General features: G+C 48.9%; 1 protein-coding gene across 7 annotated transcripts in view; it reads right to left on the bottom strand.

The window, feature by feature from the left end:
- Positions 1-618: 618 nt before the first annotated feature.
- Positions 619-12,554, bottom strand: part of Kank1 (KN motif and ankyrin repeat domains 1) — a 197,774-nt gene continuing 185,838 nt past the window's right edge. For 6 of the 7 annotated variants that reach the window (XM_048438740.3, XM_085693734.2, XM_085693733.2 and 3 more), the window contains 8 exons: positions 12,312-12,423; positions 10,954-11,196; positions 9,522-9,609; positions 7,345-7,564; positions 4,828-4,970; positions 4,102-4,302; positions 2,095-2,193; positions 619-1,560 (listed from right to left, as the gene is read on the bottom strand). In XM_048438740.3, coding sequence (XP_048294697.3) covers positions 1,498-1,560; positions 2,095-2,193; positions 4,102-4,302; positions 4,828-4,970; positions 7,345-7,564; positions 9,522-9,609; positions 10,954-11,196; positions 12,312-12,423 — 1,169 coding nt within the window. In that variant the 3' untranslated portion in view covers positions 619-1,497. The remainder of the gene's footprint in view (positions 1,561-2,094; positions 2,194-4,101; positions 4,303-4,827; positions 4,971-7,344; positions 7,565-9,521; positions 9,610-10,953; positions 11,197-12,311; positions 12,424-12,554) is intronic. The other variant, XM_087908019.1, reaches the window with a different exon arrangement.

Here is a 12,554-nt window from a genome sequence, read left to right on the forward strand (position 1 = left end):
ATAACTTCCTGAGCCAAAACTTAGTCGGAATCCCAGAGCTGGCAGATCAGATTTGGGGGAAAAGAGAGCAGTTTGGGAGTCCCGGCCTCAGTGTCCTCACTTTTGCAGTTCACAGACGAGGACAGAGTTCTGTCCCAGAGGCCCCAGGCCTGCTATAGAGAGCAGTCAGCTGGCCCAGGCTGACCTGAGTCTAGCCCCAGCACTTCTTCCCTAACTCCGGCAGTTTCTCTAGCATACCAAAACCTAGAGAAAAGCCTGCCTGGCTTCCTGACCCCTTTTAGCTAATCACTGGTAGCTGTATTCCCAAGTTAGTTCAAGACTAGCATTCATGCAACCGGAAGAATCAACTCAGCGGCTCCCTGGAGGTTGCCTGGCTCACAGTGGCATGTATAATAAGGTCTTAAATCTCAGTGTTGTGACATGCAATCTGGGGATGTGGAACCTACGTCACAAGCTCAAGCCCCCTAGGAAGACCTGTCCCCCCCACCCTGGAGCCCGAGACCAGCAGACCGTGCTCTTGCTCTCCCAGGCCAAACCATCCATCAGCATTTGTGGTGACTGCCGTAAGCCATCAGGACCAGGCAGACAGCTGCCAGTGATGAAGCAGGGACAAACCAAACAGCTTAATGAAATTTTATTTTGAAAATATGGCAAGAGTCTAAGGCACTTCAAACATTTAAATACATATACAGGACCAAAGTAAATGTGTCGTGATGGACATACACAGAGGACGACACTGTGCTCCCCTAGAGGCCAATCCGGAACCCACTCCTCTAACCTAATTCAGTTGGGCAGCTGTTAAAAATGTAACATTACACGTTTCTTTATGACTCTATTGCAGAATATAAAAGTTGAAAATGCTGTGTCAATTTCATATAGAAGTCTTTTATATAAAAAGCCATATAATACACCCACCTAGATAAACCGGCTGAAAAGATTTCTTGTTGTAAGTTTGGATGGTTTGAGAGCCCTTTTCTATTTTTCAGCCAGACATGATCAGCCTGGGGCCAAGACACTGATGATCAAAGTCATCTCAAGTTTCTTATTTTAAAAGACAAGAGAAACGAGCAGAAGCATCCTGGAATGAAATACTGGAAGGGCTTCCCAATGGCTCCACATTTAGTAAGTATGAGTATTTGTGGAAAATTTCAAAACTACAATGTCATGGAGAACCTGTCCCTTGTCTACATTGTAGAAATGGCCTGGCCAAGCCAGGCTACCGCTTCCCACCACTGCAAATAACGGAGCCAATACAGCAGCCACAGAGCTGGGGCCCAGTCCTACAAGAGCAGAAGGCTAGGGAAGCGGCCTTCACCTGGCTTGGCCATTTCCCACCAGCTCTGCCTTCCTTGCCAAAGGGTCAGCCTTCGGCTTATTCCTTGACATTTCTGTTTGCTGGTCAGCTCGGCGTGGTCCATATACATTCAGTGTCTGTCACCCCAACAGGAATAATTAGCAGCTTCGTGGCGGCACACACGGAGGGCGATCTTTACATCATCAGTCAAAGGAACCTCGGTGAGTGGGACCAGGAGAAGTCTTTCTTCCAAGCCTAGGGGTGCCCTAGAGACCAGGAAAGTGAAAGAAAGCGGAGGTTAGTTAATAAGTGACTTCAGGACACTGGTTATCACAGCAGACGCCCACCCGTGTGCCAGATCCAGGAACTTTCTAGCTAAAAGTGAGGGACAGATGTCCGCCCTCAGCAGGCATGGCTCTAAAGCTAGCCAGGCTTAGCAGGACTTGTCCGGGTGAGTCAGTCTTCCACTCTGAGTAAACTCTGAGACAAAGAGCAGCCTACTGAAGGCTTTAGAAACAGTGTTAGGAACACCATGACATGTAGCCACGAGCTCAACCTGTACTGTTTGGATCACGACGCATGAAACTAGCTCCCCGTGGGAGCTGCTGTCCCCCAAAGATAACTGAGGCCCTGCCTTTCCTGGCATTGGGGAGAAATGATGAAGACTTAAGTTCTGGGCTAAAACTCCCATTGTCAGAATTAACATAAGACCCTCAGAGTCTGTCAATTCCCCTAGGAAAGGGGGCCTGGCAGCTGGTGGATTCCACTCTATTTGTAAATGCCAAATGCCTGATACTGACCGGAGACTGGGCTTTTGCGAAGTTGACGTGGGCATACAGGAGAAGAGCAATGTCCTTGTGTCCAGCATCCAGGGCTATGGAGAGAGCGCTGCTGCCATCCTAAAGAGGAAAGGGCAACAACAGGTCAGGGTGAGTCTTTCAAATGTCAAGCAGCCAGAAGGTAACAAAATTTATGAAGTCCCACAACAGTTTAGCCATCTGTTCAGTTCTTCAGGCAGTGCTTCTGGATCTTTCGTGCTGGGTCTTGAGGACCCAAAGGTGAGACTAGGTTCTGTCTATAAGAAGTCAAGCACAAGGAGAAACATTTGGCTTTGCCTATCAGGGCTGGCAAGAGATGCGTGCTCCCTGGGATCCTTAAAAAACTGAAGGTTGTCCATGAAGAAGCCCTATCCGATTGTCCCACCCATCAGAAGGGGCAGTATGAACAGGAGGGGCCGAAACCTTAGTCTATCTTCTTACAGTTACAAATGATCAGGTAAGAACGAGGGTGTGTGTGAACCCGTCTAGCCTCTGGATGAGGAGATTGTAATCTTGGAGCCTATAGTACTCCACTGAATGGCGGAGCTCTCTCTCTCTCTCTCTCTCTCTCTCTCACACACACACACACACACACACACACACATACACACACACCCCACACCCCAACACACACTTAAGCGCTTTACCCTGGCAGCTTGCATGGTATCTTCTGGAAATACCAGGGGAAGCATTGTATACGAGAAAGAAACACTGTTTTGTTAATTGTTTGGTTTTTATTAAATTACAGGGCATGAACTGGATATGAAGGAAGTAAGGCAAAGGACAACACTGTCTGTTTTTGAAGTAAGGACAAACACACAAACTGTCTGGTTTTGAAGTAAGGACTCGCCTTTGCTCCCATGTTGAATATTAGCACCCTGCCCTCCCACACTGTGAGTCCAGGGAGCGGCTTTCCTTCCAGGGGTCAGGTGGACGTAGGCCTACTTGTATACGGATAAGGAAATGGACAATCAGCCGGTTAGCCAGGATTCCTGACGTCTCCATAATGTTACAGATTCTTATTACAAAGAGACAAGTTTTCCAAAAGAAAGCAGTTGAACAAACTCCCAAACCCATGCAACGGAGACTGTAGTGGGGAGAGGCAAGCTGCAAACTCTATCTCCCTGAGGAAGTGAAGGGAACTGCATGTTCCCTAGAGGCAGGCAGGGGTTGTCCTTCTACCCAGTGACAATCTCTCGTGCTTGGCTTGTTGCAGTGAGCCCAGGAGGATCCGAAAGGAGGATATTTTTCCTCTAACTTTACGGTGTTTTGAACTGAAGGAAACTCTGGCTTGAACCTGTGTTCTGCAGAGAGACTTTCAAAACCAGGATCAGCCTGGCCTGACCTCCATGACCCCTGACCTCCATGAATCCGGACTGGGTCCACAGCCCAAGTGCCTGCCCTGTGCTTTCTGCCCGGGAGTGCATGGTCTCTATGGCTTGTACTCTCGCCTCAGAAGGTTCTTGTGCAAGGTTTATCTTGGAGTGGGACAGCCTGGGAGCTGAGGGAGGAGGTTCATTTGTGACCATGGAAACAGACCAAGCAGAAGTGGGAAAATGTGCTCAGAACAGCCAGAGAGCTCGTGGCGTTCCTGGCTTGCGTGTCACAGAATAGTCACGTTGAAAGGCCACTGTAGCTCAGCCGTGACAATGCATGAGCAGCCTAAGTGGTCCATCCGGGGAAGAAAACCCAAGTGTCTACCGACAGACTACTCACACACTGCTTCCACCGAGTGTGATCTTGTAGGGCCGATCTGTTGACTCCTATTAGGGGACACTGGTTCTCACCTTCTTCCCTTTCTGAACTCAAGGGTAAGGTCCATTTATTTATTTTTGCTCTTGGCTAAGGCAGGGTCAGACTATACATGGTAAATGCTGCTCAGTTGGGCTATAAAAGGAAGAGGCCTGGATGCCAACACTAGTCCCCAAGGATCAGGAAAGAGGGGGCCCACACCCGCCCGCCCCTGGCTAGAGGCCCAGTGGTACTCACATTGTCCTCCAGTTGGCTATTGCATCCTGGCTGGGCCAGCAACAACTTGACGATCTCCACGTGCCCATGTTCACTGGCACACATCAGGGCAGTGGAGCCCTCGTCGTCCTGGATATTGACATCAGCCCCACAGGCCAGCAGACCCTTCACCATGTCTATTCTCCCATGACTGACGGCCAGCATGAGAGCCGTCTGTCCTGCCTGTGAAAGAAATGCGGGTTAGAGGCGGAAGTACAGACTGAGCAGGAAGGCTGGCGGAGGGGCAGAGCAGATGGCACACAAAGGCACTGGAGCTATGAGTTAAAAAGGAAGAGCATACAGGGAGGAGTCAGGACTAGAACTCTGAAGATGTCTCAGTGTAACAAGGAAGATAGTTCCAAAGAGGACTAAGGTCAAGTTGTGAACACATTCAGGCTTAGAGCTCTGGGTCTCACATAAAGCCAAGATGGCAATCTAGCTGGAGCCAGGAGGCAATGAGTGTACGGTGAGGAGCCTACACAGGTAGGGTCCTTTGTGTGCAAGCTTATTTGCAGTTTCCCTGCAAGCCACCGGAGACTGGACAAAGCAGGGAGAGATTTGCAACGTGAGACTGAACCCGCGAGTCACGGGTGTGCCGGTCAGGATATGGATTGCAGCTGCCCGTGTGCCACCAGCGCGGCTCTGTCCACCTGGTCACATCAGACATTGGAAGGCAGTGACGGTGAGCCCCGTAAGCAAGACACTAACCTGACTGGCCTTGGCGTTCACGTCCCCACAGCCGAAGAGTTCCTCTACAACCTGCATGTCCTTCTCTGCCTCCACGGCGGCGAGTGCCGCCAGCATGATAGGCGTGTACCCCGCCTTGTTCTGGTGATCTACGTTACACACGTCTGCAGGACAGAAATGTCGTTAGGGAGAACCAGCTAGAGCGGCCAGTGTTCCGGGGGAGCCCCGTGGAAAGCGCTCTGGGAACGAAAATGACTAAGAATGAGACGACTGTTTCTATGCTCTGCCTCGGCGGGCTGGCAGCAGCAGAGACGAGGGGAGGTGATTACAGTGTGCCCTGCATGTGACTGGTGATGATGGTGTGAAAGCCTGGCGCAGCACGAGCAGGCTCTAAGTGTGCTTACTCTGGAGCATAAGCACCCGTGAGGGATCTAGACAGGCACATGTTCAGAAACTCAACCACGTGGTTTCTAGCTCTCAGTGCTTGTGGTATAAGATCAATATTAATGCAAAAAGTACTCTAAGAGGGGCTGGAGAGATGGCTCAGAGGTTAAGAGCATTGCCTGCTCTTCCAAAGGTCCTGAGTTCAATTCCCAGCAACCACATGGTGGCTCACAACCATCTGTAATGGGGTCTGGTGACCTCTTCTGGCCTGCAGGCGTACACACAGACAGAATATTGTATACATAATAAAAAATAAATAAATATTAAAAAAAACAGTAGGTTTGGAGAGCAGTATAGACTGCTGTGGGTGTTTAAAAAAAAAAGTACTCTAAGAGACTACCAAGGACTACCAGACCCCACAGGCTACAGCTATCCTCTTCTTGAAGTCTCAAGAAGCATTCCGGGGCTTTAATGACAAGCCAGGATGAAGAGCAATGGAAAGGAGCCTTTACCCTGAGCAGGTATCAAGGTAAACACTTAAGATGGGACAAGGAGAAAACTGCCTGGGACCCTACCTACTCCATAACATAGTAACACAATGGGATGTGCGGACTGTTGGTAGCAAAGTGGGTACACACATGTACCCACGGTCCTCGGAATCTGAGCTCTTCAGTCTTTCCATGCTGAAGCCCCCAGAGTTACATTATATGGAGCCAAAAATCTACTCAAAATAGGAAGCAATAAAAATAGTGTAAATGAAGTGATTAATTAAAATCACCTAACAAGGGGATCAATTCAGTTTGCCAAGATATCTATTCTAGAGCTCGGAGGGCAGAAAAACCATTCATTTCAAGGGTAATGCTGGGGCTGGAGAGATGGCTCAGTGGTTAAGAGCACTGACTGCTCTTCCAGAGGACCCGGGTTCAATTCCCAGCACCCACATAGCAGCTCACAACTGTCTGAAAATCCAGTTCCAGGGGATCTGACACCTTCACACCAATGGACATAAAATAAAGATAAATCATAAAAAAAAAAAAGAGTAATGCTGAAGTCGTGTTCTCGGGTACTCTCCATGTATTCCCCAGCTGAAGGTCATAGTCTGGAGGGAAGGAGGCCTGCCTGTAACTCCTTCCCGTCATCAGATGGAAGCAGGCACCCCCTAGCGTGGGCACTGAAATAGGGCACACACGACCCTGGGACATGCTCACTGACAGGGTGCTTGTCCAGCATGCAGAAGGCCATAGATAGCTCCAACACCACACTCCTCATCAAGAAAAGAGAGAAACTGAAGATAGTAATAAATGATAAGCGTGCTTGGGTTTCTTTTTTCCTTCTGTATTAACAATCCAGGATGGAGTAAAGGCTATCAGGCCATTACATCAAAAGACGATAAAGGAAACTGGATGGTTTCATTATAGAAATCAGGTGTTAACGCGTCCTCACTAGACGAAGTTACTGTACATTCTGTGTTAGTGGCATATCAAAAATACTGTTTTAATGATGGAGGTGATTTGGGGGCTCTCCCACTTAAGCGCATTGCTGAAGGCTCAATTTCTCAAGAGGTTTCTTCTGAACTGCCCTCTCGCCTCATGTATGGCGTGACCCAGGGCTGCCTTCTGGGATGGCATGTTCTCAGCGGTGCCATTACCATGGTTCGGCGGCCATGGGAAACACTGCCCCTGCTATCTGCGACTCTTCAGGAGCGCTGTGGTTGGGCAGGGACAGTCATGACTCTATTGTGGCTTTGCTAGTTGCTATCCTGAGCAGCCACTCACTTCTGTAGGGCCACATGAGGCTGGTGTACAAGGACAAAGTGACTGCAGACACCAATGCTGGGAGTCTGGGCCCGTGAGCCAACCCTGCATGATTCATGGAGGAGCAAATGGGAGTCATGTTTACTAGCGAGGTCCACCTCATTTGAAGACAGCCGACCCTGCAGCGAGAATATCTTCAAAGCCCCCTTTCAAAATAGATCTGGGTTCTGTTTCTTATTGTCCGGGCTTGGTGTACTTGAAGCCTCCCATCCATGACTCAAGAACAGGGTTCTTGCCATGTCATGGGATGGTCAATGAACTCAGGCACGGGTCAGCGGGCTTCGTGCAGACAAGTTACAACCCGAGTGCTCCTAGGGGAGTAACAAGGAAGCCTCCGTACCTGCATCCAGAAGCAGCTTGACGATCTGGAAGTTGGAGTGGGACACACTGTAGTGGAGGGCGGTGTTCCCATTGCCGTCGGCCATGTTGATGATGTAGCGGAGGACCTCCGGGGAGACAGCCTCGAAGGCGGCGATGTAGTCACCCACCATGGCCGACACAGCGGACTTCTGACTGGACACGCGGAACCACTCATGCTGGAGGGTGTTCAGACAGAACCTCTGCCAAAACACCAAGTTGCTGTCAGTTTTATTTATAGCTCTCCCTAGCCCAAGCAATCAGGCCTTTTATAGTCAAAGTGTACGCGGTCAGCTTCGCCTCTCAAGTGCTAGTGAAACCCAGCACCTCAAGAGCAGCTCCAGACAGCAAACCTCAACTTCTCTTCTGCTTTGTCCACACTGTCGTCACTAGGACAGAGGTCACAGCAATGTGCAAATGGGTTTAGAGCCAGATCCCTATGGTTCAGTTCTGAAGTCTGCTGCTTATGAACAAATGACCCTGGGGGTCTTCCCCATCCTACATCTTAGTTCCCATGTCTTAAGCAAAAACAAAAGAAAAACAAACAAAAACTTCATTTTTATAGCGTCTATTAGGCCTGGCTTGACTTTGAGCTGTTTGTGTTTACTGGACTAACTAGACTTGCAAGCGAACTTTTCATTGGAATCGGGAAGAACTTAGCCCACCTACAACTAAGTTGCTTCCTAAGCCAGAGTAAGTAACTCCAACTCTCCCGCTGCACTAGGTTGGGAGGTGAGATTAGCCTAGACTACTAGCCTGGACACGCGGAACCACTCATGCTTCCAGGCCAACCTGAGCTACGGTATGAGGGCCTGTCTCAAAGAGCAAGCTGGAATGAATTAATTCTAGACTATCAGTCTGACATGGTAGCTGGTATGCTACGGATACTTAAAATATTTTTATACATTTATTATTTAATGTGTGTGTGTGTGTGCGCGCGTGCACACGCGTGCATGCACGAGCATTCGTGCAACATACACATCACAAGCACATGTGGAGGTCACAGGACAACCTGCAGATATTGGTTGTCTTAATCCACAGTGTGGGCCCTGAGACCCAAACTCGGGTCATCAGTTGACAGCAAGCACCTTTATCCACTGAGCCATTTCTCAGGCCCAGGGGCCGCATCTCCCAGGGCCCCAGATCCAGGGGCTAGGTTTGGCAAGAGTGGTCTCACGAACACATGTTCCTGTGTACTGGTGTCCAAATCTGTGACAGCCGCTGCCAACTTTTAACGTAACATGCCAGGCCCACAGCATTCCAACTATGTTTCTAGGATTAGATAACTCCTTAACTCTCATTTTGCTTTCAGAGTTCCAGAATCCCAAGAACCTTGTAAGTCACCTGAGTGGCAGATGCAGACTCAGATGACTCAGCCTCAAGGGAGCTAAACCTGCTGACATGTGACAACTCAGGTCCATGTCATTATCAAACTAATGCAAGAAGCCACATTTTCACAATTCCCTGAAGACGGAGCTGCCAATCAGAGGCCTGGCCAGGCCAAGCAGCCGCAGACCAGGCTGTCAGCAGAGGAGTGAATCACCTGGCAGCCTACCAGCTCAGCCGCTGCACGGCACTCCCTCCATGTCCTGTGCTGTGCCACTCCTGACCACTGAGTGGATCACAGTCTCTCTGCTACCCGCTTCTGCATCTCTCCAGCTGTTCGGCCAGTTTTCTGTTTAAAAACAGTGGCCATCTGCATTCCACACGGGAACCTAACAGGCGCATTCCTAACGGAAAGGAATGTTGACCTCAGCCCAGATAAGCTTCTTGTAAAAACTGCGCTTACTTTTTGAAAAGTTCTGGGATGCTGCTCTTTGGGCGAGAAGGTTCTACGGGTAGAAGTGGAACATGGGGAAAGAAGATTGCCTGCAATTAGCCCTCTCTTTCTTTCTGCCAAGTATGGGCCTCCCAGATGCCTCCACTCCAAGAAAAGTACAGGGTGGGTGAAGGACAGCGGAAGCTGGGCCTCAGGGAAACAGTGTGTTCCCTGGGCTGGGCTGGGCTGGGCAGTACGATGCTTGGCCAGCTATGCTAGAAATGAGCAGCTCAGGGAGAAGCATGCCTGCAACAGCTCGGGGGCAGGCTACCACGTTCCCGACCGAGATACACCTGGGTGATGCCACACAGCCTGGGGGCTGTTCCTATCACCAGACTCACCATATCTTTGCTGGTCAAAGCTTTGGGATCATTTATGTTATTTTTCAGTAAGTTGCAAGCAGACAACATCTTTTCACTTAATTCATACCTAAAGGGGAGAAAAAAACAAGACAGAAAACTTAGGACTTGTCATAAAATAAAAGTGATTTTTATCTGAAAGCCCACAACCATATTAGGCCAGGGCCATGGGCCAGCCTAGATGGATCATGATGACTGGAGCTGTCTCTGGGCATTGGTGATTGACACATCACTACACAAAGTCAGTACCTCCGCAATGAAGGTCTTTGGAGAAGGGTAACTTCCAGCTACATCAGTCTGGCCTTTAGGGCACTACAAAATAGCATTTGGAAAATTTTATTCCTTTTATTCTAAGTTCTTAAAAATAGTCTTAGTCTTGGTCAGGTGTGACGACACATGCCTTTGATCTCAGTACTCAGGAGGCAGAGGCAAGCAGAGTTTGAGGTCAGTCATGATCTACAGGGTGAGTTCCAGTCCAGCCAGGACTACACAGTAAGACTCTGTTTTTAAAATATGCTGAACCCACGTCTAGCGACTCAAGTGTTCGTTCAACACACACACAAAGCCCCAAATCAAATGGCATGGTAATCTCAATAAAGCTGTTTGAAACTCAGAAGATATCTCACACCCTCTGGAAATACTTACCTTGTATTGACAACGAGCTTCTGTTTGATAAATGTAACAGAGCGAGTGTTTGCTGAAATGCGCCAATGTGTACTTCACAGACCCGAAAACCACACTGAAGTTCCCATCTTTTCTCATTTTATAAGCCAAAATTCTGCACTTACTAATTGAGTCACAAACTCACCCCATGTCTCAGGGTTGTTTTAGCCAGCCAGGATGTGAGATTTTACTTCAGCTCACATTTATGACAGTCCCACATCTACTGTTGTGTTCCTTGCTCCCCGGTCAGCAACAAAACAGAGACGTGTGGCTGACACCCATCACCTTTCCAGTCACTAGGATTTCTGGTTGAGGCTGAACTCCCATTCTGCACATACACAATGGTCCTGTGGTAACAATTCTGACATTTGCATCAATATAAAATCTGAACTCTTAAATAGTGTGCTGGCCATCAGAAATGTCAGGTATGTCTTTGTATACAATGTGATGTGTTCAAGCAATGGATGCTATAGTGGACGGTGGTTTCCACATGCCAAATCAGACAGCAAAGAGTTAAAGTTTCAGCAAACAAAGGAACAGTTAACTGAGCCATTCTCGTTGCTACGCTAAGAGATCTGAGAGAGACCCTGCACTTATATTTACCAGTAGCCCGACCAGATGTGCATGCCTCCGAGACACAGATAAGACTAAACCCACAGGTACAGCTGTAAACTACCTGAACCAGTTAATTCTATTACCCAAGTACACCAAGCGTGGGAGGAATCGGGGAGGGGAGGGGAGTGTACCACACCTCTCTCTGATTTCCACCTTCTCAGGTTCACATTCTGGAACCTGCCTTTCATCTTCCACCCTGGCAGACTTGAAACCTTCAATATTAACTGCATGGTGCCCTTCCGCCATTCCCCGAGTGTCGTCAGCCTCCTCTTCCTCCTCCTCTTCCTCGGGAGGATACTCAATGGTATCACACTCGTCATCTGACTCAGAAGAAGAGCTTCCATCTGAGCTGGAATCATCACTTGAAGTTGTCTCATACCTAGGTGGCAATCGGGATTTCAGGAGATGCACGGTGTCCCCATAAAGACCCAGTGACAGACATTCCTGCCGAGGGAAAGCCGCTGCCTGACTGCAGACACCTAGCCAGTGGCTTAGAGCCTGCACATAGAAATTCAAAGTCAGATCTCTATTTGAAGGCCTGGTAGGTTTACAGTGGGTTCCGGTGTCAGACAGCTATCTCCCAGTTGACAACTGGTATCATATGCCACTTGGTTTAATCATCATCATCATCATCATCAAAGCCATGACACCACTAGCTCAGAATAAATCGAGAGGAGAGTGACTTTATAGAGAACCAGATCTGCAGTTGCTGCTTCCCCCTCCTTCCTTCCTATTTTCACCCCTTCCTCCTCCCACTGTCAAGGTGAACAGATGATACAGGCAACCAATAGTTCCTCTCTGGCATGGTCTTTGAAATCTTCTGGGCCACATCATTCAGTAAGGCTGGCGATTTGTAAAACGTGCACCATCATGTTAGGCCTCTCCTGGTAGCCACTTCACTCTAAATACCCAGCGCGGCACTGCTGCCTTCTTACTGGGCAATTGACTAATTGCTTTGATCCAGCTGCAGTAGGACAAACAGGCTCAACCACCCGGGCTAGTAACTACTAGGTATTCTATGTAGAAAGCAAGGATCCGAGGAAGGTCGGGTTACCACTCCTCGGTTGAAATGCCCTCAAGTTTTGCTCATGAACATAGAGAGCTAAGTTAAAAGCAATCCATCCTGGAGCAGTGGGTGTCTGTCACTGGCGCCTGATCAATGCTGCCAGCCTCTTCCGGTTCCCTCCTGTATTCTAACATGTACAAGCACAACTGTCCACAGGAGAGCAGCAGCCCTGCTGGGTTTTTGCTGAAGATGTTTTTTTTCCAGGTCAGAGGAGAGGAGAAGTCACTTTCCCAGTTTCAGTGGGGTACCCTTGGAAGAGGGACATATCCTTAAGTACAGCAAGAGGAGAGAGGAAGAGAAGCCCGGGTGCACCTTTCTGAGGAAGGAATCTTCTATCATCAACGTGTGGCAGCAGCCCAGAACAGGCACCTGGACAGTGACCTAAAGGAGACAGGTGTCTGCACTCCGCCACCACCAACGCGCCTTACCCGCCGTTGATGCCAATGAACTGGAGGTTCTTTTTGGCGCCGCCATTCGAATCTTTATTCCCATTGCTCTTCTTCATGATGGACTTCACGGTACTTTCATTATTTGGACAGACTGTAAAGAAAAGCGAAACGAAGTGGTGAAAATTCACGGCAATCATGCAGGTTAAACCGAGTGGGCATTCCTTCCTCACGTTTGTGAATGGGGATCTTAGTGTGCCTGTGCGAGAAACTTTCACGAGACCG

This window comes from Myodes glareolus, chromosome 7 (assembly GCF_982192425.1).
Source record: "Myodes glareolus chromosome 7, mMyoGla1.1, whole genome shotgun sequence".
Taxonomy (NCBI): domain Eukaryota; kingdom Metazoa; phylum Chordata; class Mammalia; order Rodentia; family Cricetidae; genus Myodes; species Myodes glareolus.